General features: G+C 51.7%; 1 protein-coding gene across 3 annotated transcripts; it reads right to left on the bottom strand.

Annotated features, from left to right (window-relative positions):
- Positions 1-70: 70 nt before the first annotated feature.
- Positions 71-21,324, bottom strand: ZFP57 (ZFP57 zinc finger protein). 3 transcript variants are annotated; one of them, XM_019439296.2, is made up of 6 exons: positions 20,978-21,324; positions 18,475-18,550; positions 3,410-3,853; positions 2,420-2,546; positions 1,918-1,998; positions 71-1,270 (listed from the first exon to the last, which is right to left on the bottom strand). In XM_019439296.2, the coding sequence occupies exons 2-6, from the start codon at positions 18,532-18,534 to the stop codon at positions 108-110; spliced, it is 1,875 nt and encodes a 624-aa protein (XP_019294841.2). In that variant the 5' UTR covers positions 18,535-18,550; positions 20,978-21,324; the 3' UTR covers positions 71-107. The 3 variants fall into 3 exon arrangements, with proteins under 3 accessions (XP_019294841.2, XP_019294843.2, XP_019294840.2); XM_019439298.2 differs by lacking the exon at positions 20,978-21,324 and adding an exon at positions 20,831-20,970; XM_019439295.2 differs by lacking the exon at positions 20,978-21,324 and adding an exon at positions 18,798-19,906.
- Between the last annotated feature and the right edge of the window lie 216 nt (positions 21,325-21,540).

Here is a 21,540-nt window from a genome sequence, read left to right as displayed (position 1 = left end):
GCCCGGAGGTCAGGACTAGGAAACGCAGGCGCACAGAACGGCTTCTTCTTCATGTCCCGAGACCCTCACGGCCTCACTTGCTTTCTCGGCTCTGCACCCCCTCTCCCCTACCCCCTGCCCTCTCCTGGGGGCCCAGGGCCCAGATCCCGGGGCACAACCGGCTCCTTTCCTGCCAAAGGGGAGGTGTCTCGGAAGAAGCCAAGCCACTGGGCCAGGATCGCCCGGCATGCGTGGGGGCTGCCCAGACACGTGTCCTTGCCTTTGGAAGCCCCCCAGTGGCCCACGAGGCCCTCCTTGTCCCCGAAGCAGACGTCACAGACGGGGCAGCGGTACACCTGCTGCCTCCAGTGCGTGTGCTGGTGTCTGGCCAGCCCCGACAGGGACCCGAAGGCCTTGCCACAGCGGAAGCAGCAGCGTGGCTCGGAGACGTGGGCCTTGTGGTGGCTGGACGGAGAGGCTCTCCCGCTCAGCATCGGAGCGCAGTGAGGGCCAGAGGAGACCTGGAGTCCTGAAGGCTTCGCTGGGGCTCTGGTGTCAGGCTCTTGGGTCCCGGTCTCAGGCCCCGGGGTTGCCGTGGCCGGTGCCTGAGGCTTCACAGCGATCGCCTGCTTCCTGTCTGTAGGTGGCTGGGTCTGAGCTACAGGACCCTTGGTTGCAAATACAGGTTTTCGGGTCCCGGCCGCGGGCTCCCGGCTGCTCGCCTGGCTCCTGTCCAGGGGCTCCCAAGACAGAGTGCTGGAACCTGGAGGGCTCACAACATGCTTCCAGTCCCTGGCCACCGGCTTCTGGTTTTGGTGGGTCTTCTGGTGGCGTTTGAGCTCAGACTGGTCCCGGAAGCCCTTTCCACAGAGGGCACAGGAGTGGGGCCGGTAGCCCAGGTGCACACGGCGGTGACGGCTCAGCCCCGAGGCGTCGCAGTAGGTCTTGTCACAGAGCGGGCAGCAGAAGGGCCTCTCCCCCAGGTGCATGCGCCTGTGGTAGCTGAGGTCCCTGGGGTTCCGGAATGACCTCCCACACTGGCTGCAGCTGTTAGTCTTGTGGGGATTGTGCACAAACTGGTGGCTGTGCAGGTTGGAGCGCTTCCTGAAAGTCCTGCCACACACGTGGCAGGGGAACGGTGGCCCGGCCTGGGGGGCTGAACACCCAGGGGCCCTGGGCCTGGAACCCACGGGGGCACAGGGTCGTCCTGAGCCTTTGCAAGCAAGGGGGACCTCCTCATCTCTGCCCCTGCTGCTTGGACTCCCTTCTGGAAGCTCCTGCTTCCTGCTTCCTGCAGTGGGGGGGGGGGGGGGGGGCAGGTTAACAAGACCCACTCACCAGAGGGCCCCTGGCCCGCCCTCCCTCCCTCTCCTAGTCCGGGCCTCACAGGCTGGAGCCAGAGCAGACCTCTGGGTTTCCAAATTCAAAGCAAATAAAAATTTTAAAGTGGAATCTTCCAGTAAGATCAGAGATCAGAACTTTGGGCTACACCTACATTTCTGGAAATCCACTTTCCAGAAGCTCCCACTGACTCCTATAGGTGACCTCATGTGTCATATAAACGGGGACACCAAAGTGAAGGGTGGCGCCCTCACTACTCAAGCTGGGATGGGAGGCGCGAGCCGGAGCATGCGGTCAGCACAAGTGTCCGCTGCGTGAGCTCAGCACCGAGCTCATGTCCCTTCCTGTCTGCTCTCTCGGAAGGAGCGTAAGCAGTCTGTGTATGGCCCAATCCTAGAGACTCCAGATGCTCGCTTGTCCCAAACAGTTTAGGTATTCCTCCGGAGCCACGGGCGTGAGCGAATGGCCCCAGCTCTCCTGGAAGGATGCGGGCCGGGGGAGGGTGCCTGAGCCCTGGCGCCCTGGGTCAGCTTCCCAGCCACCCAGGGCATGTCCTGGCCCCTACCTTCCTCCCGCCTTCGCCTTCGCCACACTTACCTGAAGGGAGGCCTTCTCCATTTGGGGGCTGGAGCTGGAGCTCAGTCCTCCACTGTTCTTCTTCAAGCTTCGTGACCAGATCTGGGTTAGACAGAAAGATGCCGACTTGGGGGTGGGAAGGAGAGAAGGTTGAGGCCCCAGGCCTGGCCCTTTCCTATCCAATGGGAACAACAGGCTACCCCCTTCCATATCCTTGGTTTAAGGACCACAATGTGGGACACTTAGGTGAGGAGGAGACCCCTAGCAAAGTCCCCGGCACACGACAGGAGCAACTCAGTCAACACTGCTCAGATAAATGGGTACATTTTCCAACTGTGATCAAGTTACAAGTATTATCTTTGCCTTCATAAAGGCTTTTATTTCTTCTTTTACCCCAAGCTTAGTGACTTACACCTTTCACACCTGTAAGGTAAGGAAGATAGGGGGTCAGTAAAGCCAACTGGGAGCTGCCTGCTGAGGGAAACCAGATGTCCCAAGAGCCCTGTGAGCCCCAGGCTCTCACCTACAGACATCAGGTTTCTGACGGTCTCTGACATAACGTCCTGGTACAGGGCCCTCTGACTGGCATCTAGATACATCCACTCCTCCTGGGTGAAGTTCACTGCCACGTCCTCAAAGGTGACTGGCTTCTGGAAGAGCAGGAGAGACTCAGGGAGTCTGTAATGAGACAGGCATCCAAGGATGCGGCTTAAAAACTGAGGGAAGGGGAATGCCCACTGGCTCAGTCAGGAGAGTGGGTGACTCTTGATTTTGGGGTTCTGGGTTTGCACCACATACTGGGTGCAGAGATATCTTAAAAAAAAAAAAGAAAGAAACAAAACCATGGAAGGGGGGCAGAAATAGGAAAAGACCAACGCAAAGCCAGCAACATTGATCTAACAGAAAGGAAGGCGGGGCCCTGGGTGGCTCAGTGGGTTGTGTGTCCGACTCTTGATTTTGGCCCAGGTCATGATCTTATAGTTGGTGAGATCAGTCCCCACATCAGGCTCTGCACTGACAGTGAGGAGCCTGCTTGGGATTCTCTCTCTCCTCTCTTTCTGCCCCTCCTCTGCTCAGGTGCACATGCTCTCTTATGCTCTCTCTCAAATTAAATATATATATATATATATATATATATATATAGAGAGAGAGAGAGAGAGAGAGAGAGAGAGAGAGAGAGAGAGAGGGGGGGGGGGCGAGAGGGAGAGAATAGAGAGGAGGGAAGAAAAGATGTGGGGGGGGGGGGGTAGGGGGCACATACGCTGAATATACAAAAAAAGCGAACGTAGACAAAAAGGGCCGTCACTCCCCGATTTCTAGGAAGGGCTCCTGGGTGGGGTGGAGGCTCAGACAGTCCTGGCAGCCCCGTGTCCTGGGAGTTGTTGAGCTTGGGACAGTCGGAAACTCCACTGGACCACAGACGGGGACCACAGATGGAGACCACAGACTGGGGACAGACGGAAGTGCTCCAGGGTGCGGGACAGCCCCGCCCTCCCCAGCTGGGGGTCCTCACCTGCACCCACGCCCTCCACCTGTACTCTCTCCGTGCGGCTTCCTGCTGGGCGTCTTCCTCCACCCGAGGGAGCAGTTTCTGCACACACTGGACAGGCTTCTCCATGGTGTCTGTTTCCGGCTCTCTCCCCTCCTGGCCCGGCCCCCCAGGCTGGCCGCACTCCTTCCCGGGGCTTTTGGTCTCCGGGAAACGCAGCAGATGGAGGGGCTCTGCAGACGCCTCCGGCTTCGGCATGGCTTCTCCAAGGCCAAGGTCTCTGCCCCGAGGGGCTGTCGTCCGGTGTGAAGTCCCCTCTTTCACAACGCAGCACACCTTTGGTTCAGGCTTCAGAGGCCGGTCACCAGAGCTCAGCCACCAGCGTCCAGGGACACCAGGCTGAGGCTCCGAAGACACCGGCCCTCGGTTCCTGCTCCGAGCCACTGGCTGGTGCCCACCTCTAGGAACCTGCGGTGAGAGGGAAAGAAGACGAGGCAGCAAGAGGGGAACTGAGTGACCACAGCGTCTTCTCTGGACCACAGGACCCTCTCCACACGGCCGGGATGTGACAATCACCCACGCTAAGGAACCTGAATCCTAGAGGTGCCTGCAAGCTTGGCCCCAGCACAGTTGTGTTGGAAGCCTCTGCACCACTGAGGAAATGGTTCCCGGGCAGCACAAGCTCTGGATGGGTCACAAACCTCTTGTGCAAGCCCCCGGCCCCCAGTTCCCCTCCACCCACCCCCCGACTGCGCCCTTGGCCCAGCAGAGCCCACCGGCAAGGCCTGGCTTCCCTGCGCTGCATGAGCGGTGGGAACAGCATCTGCTGGGGTTCAGGGAAGAGGCCCCCTGATCGGCCCAGCACTGACCACATCCACACCCTCGGAGGGGAAGGAGGCCGGCTGGGGGAGGCTCAGCACACCTCGCGGCCCGGGTCCTGCCCTCCCAGGAGGCAGATCCCCCGAGGGAAGTGTCGCCAGCTCCCTATCCCCAGGCTTCACCCTGTCTCTCTCTCGACCCCCAAACCGTTGCCTGTCCCACAGCAATTCTGCCAGCGACCCAAACCCGGACTCACCCGCCAAGCTACAGCTGGTGAGCTTTGGGCCCTTGAGGCCTCGAGGCAGGCAGAGCCCCTGCACGCGCCCCCCCCCCTCCAACTGCACTCGTTCCCCCACCGCCCGCCCCTGCATGCGCCCCCAGCTCGGCCCTCCAGAACCCTTTCCGGCCCTTGCCCAGCCCTGCGACCTTGGGGTGAAGCCTCCCACCAGCGGGGAACAACACAGAAGGCTCAGCGCCATGTGGCACAGCAAGTCCCCTTAACTCCCCCCGGCGGGGGCTGAGGAGGTCCCCCCATCCACCCAGACCGCACTGAGCAGGCCCTGATGCCCCAGCACCGCGGGCCACACCCGGACACCCAGGTTTCCCCTGGGGTCCCCGCGGTGCGGAGCTCCTCCGGGGTGAGGGGCGCGATGCCCGCCGGCCCGCTGAGGTCTGGGCAGACGAGTGAGGGACAGAGACCCCGCATGTGCCTCTATCCACGCGGGCTCCACACCCCCCCGCCCCACTCACCCACCGCGCACTGGGGACGGGGACTCCAGGGCGTGGGGCGCCCCCGAGCCCGCCACCCTGCTCCCCCAGCCAGGCTCCACAAGCCCACAGCCCGGTGGCCCAGCCAAGGTCAAGGGTTCACCGTCTGAGAAGCCAGAAAGGAAGAGAGCCCGCCCCCTCAGCAGCCCACCCTCCCACCCGCAGTCACCGTTGGTCCCACCCAGCACCAGGACCTCGCCTCATTCCCAACCTTCCTTTGCTCTTGAAAAAAGAGGATTAAATGATCTCTGATTAAAACTCACAACCTCCAACCACCATCTAGAGCCCAAAGGAGAAAAACGAGACCCACAGGCCGCCAGAAGGAGAGGTGCAAACACAGGTAAACAGCATCATAGAAAAATGAAGGCCAGGTGCCTGGAGGCTCAGTGGGGCTGAACATCCGATCTGGGCTCAGGTTGTGATCTCTAGCCTGTGAGTTCAAGCCCCCAGTAGCGCTCTGTGCCGACAGCTCGGAGCCCAGAGCCTGCTTCGGAATCTGTGTCTCCCTCTCTCTCTGCCCCTCTCCTGCTTGCACTCTGAATCTCTCTCTCTCAAAAATAAATGAACATTAAAAAGATTTTTAAATAATAAAATAAAAAGAACAATGATGGCAAAGGGCAGATCACACACGGGGACTTCAACGCTGGAGCCCGGGGAGCAGAGGACCCTGTGGCGTGGGACTCTGCTGGCCTGGGCCACTTACCCTGACTCAGTTCAACCTTCTCAAGTGGTATCTCTCTTTTTTGCAATCAGTCCAACAGATACCACATTTATTTTCTCCACTCGATTGGCACTTATTCCATTTTGTATTACTATCATCTTGTATGTTTCACATCCGCACAGGCTTTACAAAGTACTTTTGTAAACATGGCCTCCTCCACTGAATCCTTAAAACATCCCCTTAGGTAGACTAGTTACTCTGGCTGTACAGGTGAGAAAGGGTCCCAAAGCCCACCTGCCGCTGCACTGGGGCCTGAAAGCAGACGCTTTGCTCCCGGTCTCCAGGGCCAGCACTGTGTGGCTGGCAGGCGCCCAGCCTTCAATCTCTTCCAGGAGCCCCTGGGCACACACCATCCCAGTCTGCCTGCAGAGTCAGATAGGCTGCTGGGGGTGGGGGCTGGGCAGGAGGGAAAGTGGGAGGGGCTCCTGCGGACTTGCCGCCATCCTGAGGCCAGGGGAAGGGCTGCCTAGGGTGCTTTCCATTAAGCCTGAGAAAACAAAAGCAGCCTTTCAATAGACAGTATCTGACCCTGCACGTGCACAGACATGCCTCTCTTTCCTTGCTCGAATCCCAGCCCTGGTTACACGTCACCTCATTTGGAAAACAAGGCAGCTGGAACCCAGACCATAGTTTGCCACTTTGATCTGATCCTCAAGTCTTGAGGGGTCAGCAAGGAGACAAGGGAACGAATGAATAGGGAGTTCGTGCCGTGCGTGTATTCAACACGCACTGGACCACAGGTTTGGGGAGGGGGTTGGGAGAACCCTAGTCTTGGTCACCAGCAGCACTCAGTGCTGTGGACGCTCAATTGAGTAGCAGGAGTGTATAACCTGGACAGAGAGCAGCACCGGATGCACCATGATGAGAAGAAACCAGGTAGGGGAAACCAAGTTAGCTCTGCTGACAGAGGCAGAGGAACATTCTGAAATGTGGGGAGGGGTGGGACAGGGGCAACAGCAATGTGGAACAAGACAGGACGCAGACACTGAGGTTCAACAGGTGTGGAGAGAAGGACTGGGAGGAGGACTGGAATTGGGGCCACCTCTGTGCATGGAGCCTGGGGCCTGGGTTTGGTACAACTGAAGGCTGACGAGAAGGGAACAAGGGAGAAACCCTTCTGCTTCTCATCTGTGTGGTTCCAAACACCAACACAAACCCTTGAGCTGAGCACCAGCCTGGTGACGCAGACCCTGGTCTGGAATCTAGCAACAACCAGGACGCCATTTTGGTAGCCGCCTTTGAGGATTTAGTGGAGGCCATGTTTACAAACAGATTTTGCAAACTGTAAAAGCCCGTGCCGACTTCCTGGTTCTCGGTCTATAACCACTGCCCGACCTCCTCGTTCACACACAGGCAATAAAGTGAAAGACCTCTGCACCGATCTAGCAAGCTGTGGCAAGCACTCTGCCAATGGAGCCACTGTTGGGGAAGCTCATCCAGAGGACGTGACCAATGGCTGGCCAGAGAGCAGGCCCTGGGCAATCAGAGGGTCCTCCCTTGCTCCCTGTCCTTGGGATGCACTCACAAGGGGGGCTGTTTCAGGGACACAGTCTTGAGGGAGCAGGTGGTGTCGACACCACGTGGATTGAATACATGACCAAACCCAGTCAAGGTCTCTATATAAACTTTTAGATTCTGGTGGACAGGTGTGTGACCACCCAATACTAAGTTCATATGTGAGTCCCTTGCTTATTAAAACTGCCACCTACCAACATGGAGTGGCCTGCCTTTTTCTTCAGTCACTCCTTGCCCTCCATGTATGGTGGCCTGTTTCAGATCCCACTCCCCACCCCCACCCCGCCGAGGAAAATTCCTGAGGTTTCAAACCAACAGCAACAAGTCTCTGTGACTGAGGATCTTGCTGACAAAGGCTCTAACCCAACAGTGGCACCCTCAGTTTTGGACCCACCACCTTCCTGACATGGTCACTGGATACATTCCTTTTGAAAGGAAGATTCACTTTGTTATTGGGCTCCTGTTAAAACTAAACACCTGACCCAAGGAAGCTTGGACATTTTGGCTTCATAGTCACATTTGCGGGTTGGTCAACTTGGACTCAACTTCTCACCAAGTGGGAGGGATCTGATAAGCCCTGCTTGTCGCAGGGGGATGGTACATTTAGGGGTGCAGCTGGCCTGGCCCAAATGTCTCAGTTCTACGTGGAAAAGTGGCAGAGGTCCCTTTGGGGAGGATTTATCCCCCAGTCTGCCGTCTGAAGCAAAGTGCTGGCTCAGCAGCACTCTCAGGCCACCGGACCTGGACCACTGGGGTTCAGTGAAGCTAGAACCCAGTGCTGGCTCTGGCTGATGCAGACATTCAGCCTCAGAGCCAGTTACTCACAGCCGGACATGGAGGCTGTCATTCTACTTGGGGGGCAGGACTCAGGGCCATTGTCATGGCTCTCACCAACAGATCAGCCTTCCTGTAATTCTACTGACCCTTGGGCTGTGCCAATGGCCTAGCTATTCGGTCGGGCACTTGGAAAGCTACGCTGGTTACAAATCTCTCCTTGGAGAGAGAAATAAAGCCAACTGCTGACCTAACATCTGAGGAGCCTGTTGTCTGATGAGACGGGCCTGGAATCAATGTGCTGAGGGAGAATCACCCCCATTGCTGCCTGGATCCATCATCATCCCGGATGCAGCAAGACGTGCACCATCATCGACTGGGCACAAAGTAAAGGGTCAGGATCTGATTTGGACTTGTGACTATTGCATTTGTCTCGCAAGGAGGGAGGCCACATAGCAAGGGGCATTTTCCACACCTGCTCCTGGCAGATGGACTTGATTGGATCTCTGACCTTCTCTGAGAGCAGTGGTGCCTCACCACTGCTGACACTTTTTTAGGGTACATGTTTCTTTTCTGGTCCAATCAACCTACTCCAGCAATAGCACTGTGGCCCTTGAAACTAATCTGCCTCATGTTTTGGCTTTTCATACCATTTTTAGTCTGACAATGGTGTGCTTTTTATTGTAAAGCCTCTTGACAGTGGGCTGATACTCAAGGTAATTAGTGGATCTTTCATGCTTCCTACCACACCATTCACAGGCTGAACAGCCTTCTCAAAAGTTGACTGAAAGGGATGTTTTTTAGTCTTTTCCCCTCACCTCCTCCTAGTCTGCCTTAGTAAGGCAGCTTTGGTCTCCCTGTGCTGCTATCCCCCTAAAAGCATAATCTCGTCTTGGCTACTTCCTGAGTAATGATCCGGACAGGTTATATAGACCGGTTTTGGAAATTCCTGGACACGATGCTTCTTTCTTTTCCCTCACAGCCTAATGACACCCCCAGGCTGGCCAGGCTGGTACCTCCCCTTGGCAGCAGCCCAGCCAAAAGAGGGAGGGGAGGCGCTAAGAGATTCAAACTTATTCTGGCTCAGTACTAGGATTCTGGGATTTACTTGGTCCTAGATTATAAGGGTAATGACCGCTTGATTGAATACATTGCTCACTAAGTCCCAAGGCCCCCACACACATAATGGATTTCCATATATTTTATAAAAATGTTCTTGTTTTGGGGCGCCTGGGTGGCTCAGGCAGTTGAGTGTCCAACTTCAGCTCAGGTCATATCTCACAGCTTGTGGGTTTGAGCTCCGCATTGGGCTCTATGCTGACCGGTCAGAGGCTGGAGCCTGCTTCAGAGTCTGTGTCTCTCTCTCTGCCCCTCCCCTGCTCATGTTCTCTCTCTCTCTCTCAAAAATAAATAAACATTAAAAAAAAATGTTCTTGTTTCTCCTGTTGAAACAGGAAAGGATTCTGATTGGTGCCACTCAGGTCACATGCCAACCACTATAGCCGACCACTGGCTACACTGATGTCAATCACTATTCCAAGAGAGTAGGGTGGTACAGTTGGCTGGGACTGGGGGGAAGCAACTGTGTAAGACAAGGAGGGTGGGATTTCGCTTACCAGAAAAAGAGAGCTTGGACAAGCAAAAAGGGACAGACCCCCACACTTACAGAACACAACTTTACATGTATAAAATATGTATATAAACATAAAAGAATATCTGGATATGTTACATGTGCATCCCAGAAAGTTTGAGAAATATCTATTGGCTAAATTTCTTCTTCCTGTCAACAAAATTCTATGTCAATATGGATTGACACAGATATGGAGACTTTAGATAGTTCATTCTTAACTAAGTCAGGATATATTAATCACCCTGGGTTCAAGAAGTGTTCATGATTAAATGAAAAAATTGTTTGATGCATGGCAGACACTTAATAAGTGTTGTATCTCCCCTGCACCACTATCCTTCTAGTCTCTATGATGTTACCAACAAAAACATGATTTTTGATAGGTGAGGTACAGCTTACTCACTATTTGATTTGGCAGTAGGTAACAGGTAAATTTTAGAAAGCCTATGCTAGCACGGCATTGCTGACCTACTTACCATCCTCCACGAGAGGTAAGATGTACCCTTGTTCGGCCTTATTCTGTTTTGTGATGCTAACGCAATGGAAGGCTTTATAATCAGACCCACATAAAACAACACGCCAATCTTGTAAACCTTACATCCTGAAGCACTTTAACCTCATGGCTAAAGTCACTATCAGACATGCTTCAATGAGTTCAAAGTCTTATTTCATTACCTGACTCAGTAGGAGGGTTATTGTAATTGTCTGCTTTGTCTCCTGCCCCTGTAACCTTACAACCTGTTTCTGTTTTGGGCTTCCTTAACCCTCAACTGTTGGTTGCCCATCCCTGGTGGAATCCAAGATGGCAGTTCAGTTTTGTCAACCTTTCTACTCTTAGTCTGGTCTCTTATCCTGAGTATTCCAACTGTTCACTTATCTGGTTCCTTTGGCCCCAACTCTGGTTCCTTGAATGGGCTCCCCTGGTTCCCTGCCCATCTCCTATTCCTCAGGATTATTGATTTCCTTGCCCTCCTGTTTCCTAAGGACGGGATTCCAGCACTCAAGGTGTCGATGCTCCTTCCATGCTGTCTTTGCTGCCAATGCCTGTCAGGTCTTGTGTCTGTTGTTGGCACCTTCCCTTTTTTCCACTCCACCCTTAAATGTCCATTGAATTTAGCTGCATGGAGCTCTTTGATGACTCAGTGAAAGGGGGCCTGGAGAAGTGATGGGCAGAGAGGCCAGAATGCAGGCAGCTGATACAGACTTTTTAAGGGATGTGGCTTTGAAGGACTGCAAAGGACTAGCACAGCTGACTTAGATGGGAGAGAGCTGCGGGTACCTATAGGTCACTCAGAGTGATCCAGTTGGGAGGGAGCAGTCAGATATAGAGGGAGAGAGAAAGAAGAGGTGATAGCCTGAGGTTGTGGGGACGCAGAGATGCCATTTTCCACTGTGAGAACAGAGAGAGAGAGAGAGAGCAACAGTGAGCGGAAAAAGAGAATGAGCACATACATGAAAAGATGCAGAAACAAAAGTTGGCAGGTATGCTTACTGCCTTGGCTCTAGTCTCTTGTAAGGCCCAGTGGTTTGAGAGACTTTAAAAATTTAAGATACTTTCTACAGACTTTTTTTTTTTCTTTATACTCACCCAAGTAAGTTTCTAAGGCTTGCAAGCAAGAAAATTTGACCATGACATTGCTGATCTCAACTCATCAAAATTTTCAGCATTCTTTTTTTAAAGTTTCTATTTACTTATTTTGAGGGGGGTAAAGGGCAGAGAGAGGGAGAGAGAGAATCCCAAGCAGGCTCCTCACTGTCAGCACAGAGCCCGATGTGGGGCTTAATCCCATGACCTGTGAGATAATGACCTGAGCCAAAATCAAGAGGTGGACGCTTAACCAACTGGGCCACCCAGGTGCCTCCAGCATTATTTTTTTAAAGTGTGAGTATGGTTGACACACGATGGTACATTAGTTTCAGATGTACAACACATGATTCAACAACCCTATGCCTTCTGCTGTGCTCACCACAAACGCAGCCACCATTGGTCACCATACAATGCTATTACCATAGTCTTGACCATATTCCCTGTGCTTTCATCCATGTGACCAACATTATTTCTACAGGGCAGACTCTTGACCTGAGCTTATTATAAGAAACTCCAGAGTCCCTAGTATACTTGGAACCCACCACTCAAGACTTGTTTTTTCTGTCTCTAAACAGCTCACCTGGCCTCCTGCTACACACAGAAAATAAGCCATGTGAAGGAAACACCTTTCTTCACATATGTGTATTTTTTCCCTGTGCCTTACCTCCTTGGAATTTCTGCCACATCTGCATGGGGAAAACTTGGGGGGAAAACAGTATCAACTGGGGGTACTCCTCCAGTAACAAGTTTCCTGGTTTTCTTATCTTCTTGAGATACAACTTATCAATCCATCTGATGCATTTGTCGGGCGTCTTTGGTTTTGGAGAGAAATTATCACTGTAAAAACGTAATCACGTGGAGAACCCTAACAGTTTGCAACTACACTGTTTGCACACAGCCACCAAGTCTGCTGCTTGGGCTAAACTTACCCAAGTATTGGAAAATACCAACATTCACAAACTATTCAGTGGCCCTCTCTTGGCAATTGCTTGTCAACTCAGAAATCATGAGGGTACGGTGATCAAAGGCCACCTCCCCAAGACCTGACTCCACCGGTCTTCCTTGTTCTCCCAACAAAATGCATGCTTCTGCCACTTTCTGAAGGCTTGCATTAGGCTGCTTCACTGTTACCAAAGTCCTGTAAGTACAAGTAGTGACTGTTTTCATAAAGGCCAAAATCCTCTTCAGGTTTTTTTCCGTTAGGGAGAACAAGTGCTCACGCAGGTCTTTTGCAAAAACCAAGTGGTGTGACAGGAGCATTTGGAAAACAGGGCTTACTCTTTGTTTATGTCATGTCAGCTGATGTAGGTTCCACAGCAATGCTCTCGGCTGGGAGGGGACACCTGCATCCTTTGTGCAAGGGATCACCCCATAATGACAGTGGAGTGGGGCACATGTGCAAGGGACCGGGGAGGCTTCTCTACCAGCTGCACTTTAGATCCACGTGGGGCTGGTTACCATCAGAGATGTACCAGTACACATCCCTATCAACCTTTTTTTTTTTTTCCTGGCTCCAGCCTGTTTTCTGGTGACTTCTCCTTTGAATACTTCTGGCTGGATGAGAACTGTACTCTCATGCCTTTTTGTGCCAACAGCTATATTCTTTGCGGCATTTCCTGATCCATTTTCATCTTGTTAAAACTCAACTTTTCCCCTCAATTTCCAAGCCCGTTTTTTTAAATGTTTATTTATTTTGGGGGCGGGGGAGAGGCAGAGAGACACAGAATCTGAATCAGGCTTTAGGCTCCGAGCTGTCAACACAGAGCCCGACACGGGGCTTGAACTCACAAACTGTGAGATCATGACCTGAGCAGAAGTTGGACGCTTAACTAATGACTGAGCCACCCAGGTGCCCCTCCAACCCTATTTTAATGAAGTGTGGATGCCAGTGATATCAGCACAAACACTGAATGGCAGATTCTTAATGCTATTGTATTAATTCAGTAATCTCCACGTTCTTTTGCCCATCCTTGTTCTTCTGCACGTCCCAACTGAGCCGGACTGCTGCTGCACAATCCCCTCCTGTCCAGACAGGGAAGCTCTTCCTGGCTGCAGGCACCGCGCTAGCCTTCACCCAGATCCACTCACGTGTGGGTCCTGTGCACCTGCTGCTCCCTGGGCCCACGTGCTCTTTCTCATCTGCTTATCAAACTTCTCCCCTTCAGCACGAGCGTCCACCTATTCTGTAAAGCTGTAAAGCTTCACGAAGGGGCTCTTTAGCTCTAGTCCAAAGGGCCAGGCAGTCCTTCTTCACAGTTTCTGAGGCACTTAGATGTTTCTATTAGCTTTATTACTTCTGTACTAGACTATCGATCTCCATCTGGACCATGAGACTGCAAGCTCACACGATGAGGAGGACCCTGCCCTACCCACCCTTCCATCAGTCAGTCAGCACAGTGTGGACTAACGAGATTCAGTACGTGTGGAATGAATCAGTCAATGGGCCTCCAGTGTCTCGCATCTCCTCTGAAGCCACGGAGTGCTCAGGGCCGGAAAGCTGGACTGCTGTCCCACAGACAACAGAGAACTGCTAGAGGTCCTGACCAGTGTCTCCAGGGATGTGAGCTCCCTGTCCTCCTCCTCTGGGAACCCTTTTATCCAGACTTCAGTGAAACTTTATGATGATGCCAGGTGCCTTGAGAAGAGAAAATGGGGGTGACCTTGTCTGGAAAGCATCAGAGATAGTTCTGGAGAGGGGATAAATAAAATCATGAATGTTACTGAAGGGTATTAAAAAACAAATTAAGGTATTTTAGTACCTCAAATAAAATGTACGAACAAAGAAAGACTATGTTAATGCACGGACAGGACCTAAGAAGGTAGAGTGGCACATCATCAACTGTTCCTGTATTTGGGGGCTTGGCCCTCTTGGACACAGCTGTTTCCAGCAGTTAACAAATGTCCTTCCTTCTTTCAACACATATTTGAACAGACTCTACAGAACAGGCCTGCGGGCACAAAACCAGTGGAATGAAAACAAGCCCCAGGAACAGGCTTGTCATGTGAAGGTCCCACAACCTAGATGCCCTGGAGATTCCTGCACACTGTGCCCCAGAAACACGCTTAAAGAAAAATGTTTACAGAAGTACTATTTGTAGAATAAAAAACACAAAAACAGGGGCGCCTGGGTGGCTCACTTGGTTGAGCGTCCGACTCTTGATTTCAGCTCAAGTCATGATCTCTTGGTTCATGGAACTGAGCCCAGGTCGGGCTCCACACTGACCTTGGGGAGGCTGCTTGGGCTTCTCTCTCTACCCCTCCCCCACTCACTCTCTCTCAAATAAACGTGAAAAACCCCCACAAAACCAAAAATTGGAAATGACCTCAACAATACAGCAGGTAATTAAGATGTGGTATATTCATGTCATGGAATGAACTACCCAAGAAGTATACACTTAGATGGTGGAGATTCAGGGAACAGACCATGTAGAGCTCGTGAGGCTCGTGGAGATGAGTCACTCTGACGCACCCCCAGCACCAGGAGACTGGGGAGGGGAGGAGGACAACCAAGGAGCCTCAGAAGGGAAACCAGTGAGGCTGGAGAAAACCCAGGAGACATGTTATCCAGGAAGTCATGCAAATCAGAGGCGCCTGGGGGCTCAGTCCGTTGGGTATCTGACTTCTGCTCAGGTCATGATCTCGCAGTTGGTGAGTTTAAGCACCACGTGGGACACTGTGCTGATAGCTCGGAGCCTGGCGCCTGCTTGGGATTCTGTGTCTCCCTCTCTCTCTGCCTCTTCCCTGTTCATGCTCTGTCTCTTTCAAAAATAAATAAACGTTAAAAATTTTTAAAAGATGTGCTTCAAAGAGGAAAAAAAGAAAGGAAATGAAATAGTGTTTCACATCAACATGGGTGAATTAAAAAATATTACTGAACAAAAGTAAATTATATAATTTTCATCTATATACATGCCATAAACAGGTAACTATGCACAATTATGTCAGTTAGGAATACATACATAGATGACGAAAACTATAGAAAGGTGTTAATTACCACAAAATTCAGGACAGTGACTGCCTCTAGGGATGAGGGAGGGGTGTAAAGGAGAGCACAGGGGGTTCCAGGTCTCAGCCTCAGCAGTGGGTGCCTGGACATAGACATTTTCATTTGTATATTCATTTTGTACTGAGAAGACGAAAGAATACGGAAGAAAAGCATTAAGTGTGACTCATGATTCATGGTTGCTTGGGGCAAAGATGGTTGTTCACACACGGTTCAAGGAGATGAAAGGTGAGTTATGAGGTAGACGTGGCGGAGTCAGGTCTGGCCAAACTGAGCCCTCTTACCGACTTTTACTCTGAGATGGATGAGCCGTGAAAGTGCCTTGCAATCACCAGCTGCTTTTACACTAGATTTGGAGGAGAAAGAGGGAGGCCGACCTCACCGTGGCTAGCACTGAAAACCTTCATGGTAAACAATCCCTTACAGTTATGTATTTCTTTAAATGTTTATTTATTTTGAGAGAGAGAGAGAGAGAGAGAGAGAGAGAACGGGGAGGGGCAGAGAGAAAATCCCAAGCAGTCTCCACGCTGTCAGCGCAGAGCCCAACGTGGGGCTCAATCCTATGAACTGTGAGATCCTGACCTGAACCGAAAACAAGAGTTGGACACTTAAGCAACCAACTGAGCCACCAGGTGTCCCTGGATTTTTTTTTTTTTTAATTTTTTTTTTCAACGTTTTTTATTTTATTTTTGGGACAGAGAGAGACAGAGCATGAACGGGGGAGGGGCAGAGAGAGAGGGAGACACAGAATCGGAAACAGGCTCCAGGCTCCGAGCCATCAGCCCAGAGCCTGACGCGGGGCTCGAACTCACGGACAGCGAGATCGTGACCTGGCTGAAGTCGGACGCTTAACCGACTGCGCCACCCAGGCGCCCCTTTTTTTTTGTTGTTTTTAAGTAATCTGTACACTCAACGTGGGGCTCGAACTCATGACCCTGAGATCAAGAGTCACCTGCTCCACTGACTGAGCCAGCCAGGCGCCCCTACAGTTGTGTACCAGGTTGCTTTTCAGTCCCACTCAACTCAAAGGACTTACCCTAGCCCTACTGATTGGGGTTTCTAAGTTGGACAATACACCCTGTTACAAGGCTGAGGGTCCGCCACTGGGACATGGTGACGCAAGGCCAGAAAAGGCGAGGGCAGTGTGCAGGAGGCACAGCTGGGAGGTGGCTATCATGCTGAGGAGCAGCGGTGCAGGACAGCCCCATCACTGAGGGATGCATGCAGCAGGCCCAGGAGGGGGGCATCAGGACCCCCACAGCCGAAGGGTGACACTCCCCACGGTGTGCATTTTCCATGTCTCTGATTCTCTACTCACCACCTCTGAACCCCTACTTTCCCAACTTTTAGGTATCTGGGAAGAAAATGAACTGAAAATGAAATCAATAAATTTCATTCTGCTTGGCTACCGAAATTCCCACTAAATGCATAAATTTGTTTTCTGAGTTATCAATGAGTGTTCGAGGACATCTGTTTGAGAGAGAGTTTGCTTTACCTCTGAGTGGATCCAATGCTGGGAAGATGTTGCTTTCATGGCCACGTGTGGAGCTGGAGGCAACCTGAGAAACCACTCCCCTCCCATGGGCTCCCTCCTTGCTCAGCTGGGCTTGGCCAGGTGCCCTCCTTTGCACAGGGCCTGTGCACGCCTCCAGCATCACCCAGGCCACGTTGTGAGTGGGGAGTGGTCTATGCCATTACTCGTGAACCAATCAAGGGCAGGGACCTCTTTTCATTCACTCCCAGTAACTAATAATACCTGGCATATAGGAGGCTGTCAGAATTAAGTTCCTCAAACAAACAAAACTGCAGGGCCCCATTAGTGGCTCCCTGATAAAATTATGAATGTGAAATCAAAGACCCAACACTGACCTTCAGCAGTCTCATCAGGACACCCGTCAAGGGCTGGGGCAGGGGCAAGGTGGGAGGTGTCTGAGAACAACCCCTCACTCAGATCATTGACCAACCACCCAACACAGGAGAAAAACAACATCAGAGGATTAGCAACCTGAGCAGAGAGGCCAACTAAAAACAGCCAGGTTTCAAGTCCAGAACCATGTGATACAGATGTGATCTCACCCAACTCTGGGGAGAGATGGGAAATAGTTCAAAAAACAAAGTCCACTTCGGAGACATGATTTTATTCTAAAAGCGCTGAAACTTGACTAGTCTTTTATTTTTCCCACTTGGCTTCTCAAAAAGGGCGGCATAGTTAGGAATTCTCTTTGATGTGGTTTTACGGCAGTATTCCCTTCTTCTCTATTCTTTTCCACGAGAACATTCACTTTGATCCGACTTCTACTGCATGGCTGCAGGAGTGGATATGCAGTGATGCTTTCAAACTCCTTCACCTCTCTCTTTGCTCTCCTGTGCCTCCCATGGGTCAGCGGCGGGTTCTGGCCTTTTCTCAAGACTCCCTCCTTGAGTCTCTGTTTTCCCAGCTCTCTGCCCCGCAGCATGCATTCCTGGTGACCTTTAATTTGTACCTGCTCCCTCTGGCTCACTTGCTTTCTCCTCTGTGCGCTCAGGATGCTGTGCTCCTCTGGCACAATTCTGGGGAAGGTGGTTTCACCAGGAGCCTGTAGTAATGGCCTACATGTCTTATTCTTAACCTCTCTGACCTGACCTGATCTCTGGATGTGACTTTCTGTGTGTCCCCCCTCCCTCGCAGGAACCAAATAATACCGTTTTTGTCTCTCCACGCTTTGGGTTGTTTCCCCCTTCAATTTCTTCTTCATTTCACACCCTGTCTCTTGTTCCCTCATTTCCACTATTCTTTTATTATAGTAAGACTCTGTTTTGGCAAGCCAGTAGTCATGAGAAAGAGCTTGCTCCCTACACAGTGTCTCGTACTCCTCCTGGTATTTCTGAGTTATCAGTTGTCTTGTCGCTGTTGTATGCACACCACCCAGACTCTGTCAAAGTGAGGTAGAGGATTTCATAATGGGACCATCTTTTTACTCTGAACACATTTAAACAGGAGCATACCCTCATTACTGACAGCCAGAAAAGATATGTGGGTGTAATAATTGTGATTTCCACTCCCATCACTCCTAGGTGAACCCATGAGCTCTGAAAGTTAAATTACCCCACCAAAATCAGTAACTAGTGCTTTAAAAATATAGTATTGGGTGCTTTCAACATAGTATTTTGTTTTGCAAGCATAGATATAGTGAAACACATCTGCCAGTGTAGACAGGGGTGACCTGGGCAGGGTTTTAAACCCAAGGCTCCTTCTCCTAGTAGTTCCAAGCCATATGACGTGAAGATTACTTACCAAGATTTTCTTCTCCAGTGGGGACAGCTGACCTGTAGCAATCCTGGGGTCTGTAGACATTTTAGCCCAGGACAATCTGGAAGATAAAAAGGCAGAGGCAGATTGGCTCGTAAGCAGTGTCAGAACATATCTACTCACTTACTGACTGAACCAAAAAACCGAAGTGTTTTGGTCAAGGCCAAGGGCATGTCCCCCCAGAAAGAGAAAACCTGCTAAGAGGCAGGGCTACTCCAGGGCCATATCCTCCATGGGAAACCATTGCATCCCTGTGATGGAGAATTTAATAAGAGCATAAAATCTTCTCATAGAAACAAAAGGCACACATGTCCTGTGGATTCCACATGAGCCACTCTGAGTCTCGAATCTGGGACTGGGAGAGGGAAGAGACCCGCTCCTTGGTGAGGCGCTGCACAGGCACATCTCCGCTGGACGGCTCAGTGTCCCAGCCGCCCTCTCTGGGGACAGTCCCACACCGCAGGGTCAGGAGTCTGTTCTCTTTCCGCAGTTTCTCCGTCCGGGCCCTCTCCGCCTCTATCAGCACATACAGCATCTCTGCCTTCCAACCTTTTGTTCTGAAACTCTGTTCTCATCTGATTGCCCACCCCTCCACCTGCCGGCCTTACACTGCCACTCATCCTTCACCCCAGATCCATTATGAGACCATTCCCCATTGAACCCGCTTAGGATAGGAATTTGGGGTGACTTTTTGTAATTGGTCAGGCTGATGGCTACACAAGGCTGCCAACGTTTCATGTGTCATCCCTGGTCTGAGTCACTATGAGGTCGTAGTGGAGCCACTGGGGGTGTCTGGCACATCACCTCTGTGCCTCTGTTTGTGTTATTTATGGTAAAGAGCATGGGCTCTGAAGCCTGCCCAAGCTGTTTGAGCCCTAATTCCACGGCTTCTGAGGTGTGTGACTCAGGGCAAGTAGCCATCTCTCAGTCAGGTTCCTCATCTATAAAATGGAGATGTAAGACAAAAACCTGCTTCTCAGGGGTCATAAAGAACAAATGTGGTTTAGATGGAAGAGCCTCACACAATGCTTGACATATGGTGAGTCCCTATAAGATGGCAGTCGTCTCTCTTCCACAGGTCAAGCCCTGGCTCTCTAGAAAGTCTTTCTGGATGATTCTATGTAACAGTGATTTTGCCTTCTGAACACTTAACATTTTCTACTTCTACGATTCATTTGAAAACCAATCGGGGTTTACACTGTGACACCCATATTCCTGTATCATTTTTAACATTTTCATGCTGAAATTTAGGCTCTTAAAGGGTGGTAACTACAATTTATATCTACAAACACAATGTGGTTATATTATTGTAATGAATCTGGTATCAAACATTGGATCTCCCTGACCTCTTAGGCACATTCCTGTTTGCCTATAAATACCTTTTTATATTGTTTTAATTTAACTTTTAGGTAACATACATTGCAATGACCCATGTTGATATTTTAAAAATATGACCACCTGACTTATTTCTCCATATACAGAATCTAGCACAGCACCTAACATGAGTATGTGATCCCAAGTGCTCAAAATGATCTGTTGATTGATCATCGCTATCACATGACATGGGCATCTTCCTCTCTTACATTCCCTGTACTGCCGTATCTCCCTTTTCACTGGGACACTTGCTAGTCTCCCTTAAGGTGTACAAGCACTTCCGTGTCCTGTGCTGGTCCTTGACTCTCACTCTGCCCTCCCAGTACTCGGACTGCATTCTAATATTTGTGCTCCTGATGGTCAGATAATAGTCTGCAACTTTGCAGCCCAGCCTTGGCCTAAAGACTGGGCGTAAGTGCCTCATCAGTGAGGTTGTGCTGGCAAAGGGCCACGCCTCACAACACTGGCACATGAGGACAGTATTCAGCTCACGGTGGTTGGGCACTGAACACTGGTCAAAGTGAAAAGGGAGAGAGAGAGGGGAAGAGCTCATTTCGATGTCCATTTCCAAAGGACACACATAGAAACTGCCTACATAATGGGCTCAGCACCAGACCCCCTTAAGACCACGTGACAGCCAGGTAAGTGAAATTATGGGGCCTGTCTTGTTCAGCAGCTTGCTCCGAGTTTCAATCCCCTCACTACTGTGTGTTTCCATTACTGCAGAAAACGGTGGAGCGGGGCGCCTCCCGAGGAGGGAACCACAGCTCGTCTCCTCCAGAAGGTACAGTGGTGGCTCCACCACTCCATATGTAAAGGACTCGGCACCAGCTTGGCTGGGCTGGTGGGGCTGGGAGGGAAGTAGGACCGCCAACGAGAGGCCGTCCCTTCAGGATCACGAGTTTCTACTTCAGACTGTAGGTTACAGACGAATGAAAACAGATCGGTCTTCTGTGTTTTAACTCACGTATTACGGAAATGTCTACTGTGTACCCAGTGGACGCCGGCAATTCGCAGTTGGCTGGACAGGAGTCGGAGGCCCCGGTGGAGGTGGGTCCCAGACCCGAAGTCAGCCTACGGCATGGGGAAACGCTACCCACGGCCGTGGCCTCACCTGGGAGGCGTGTCAGGACCTGTCCCGCTTCCCCAGATCCACCCGCAGCACCTCCTGCGCCTCAAGAAACCCGCTCACTCCTCCTCGGGCCCAGGGCAGCCCCCGAGGTGGGCGTGCGGGGCTGGAGGCCCCGGGAGCGCAGGAACCTGACGGTCCGGACTCCGAGCTGAGCTTTCATCCTCAGCGCAGCCGCAAGAGGGAAATTCCGGCTCTAGGGCCGCACAGTCCCAAGAAATCAGTATTCGGGAAGGCTCCTTCGTTTTTCAGGGGCAGCGCCCCAACGATTGGTCCAAGAAAACAACTATCCCAGGACTGGATCCTCAGCGGGGGAGCGACCGGAGGCGCAACGCTCATTACCCAGTTTCCCTCCGAACCCGCAGAACCAGGGGGAAGGCAGCGCCCCTGCGTCCTCCGCAGACGTCCTGCTCCGGCTCCGGGAACCTCCGGCCACAGCCGCGCTCACCTATGACGTCACAGCTAATGGCGCCTGCAGCTGGGTCGCGGACAGGCCGGTCGCGGTCGCGCTCACTTATGACGTCACAACCAATGGCGCTCGCCTCGCG

The sequence above is a fragment of the Panthera pardus genome, unplaced genomic scaffold (genome assembly GCF_024362965.1).
Source record: "Panthera pardus isolate Hobbes unplaced genomic scaffold, ASM2436296v1 HiC_scaffold_17, whole genome shotgun sequence".
NCBI classification, from domain to species: Eukaryota; Metazoa; Chordata; class Mammalia; order Carnivora; family Felidae; genus Panthera; species Panthera pardus.
This window is presented reverse-complemented; position numbering and strand designations above follow the sequence as displayed.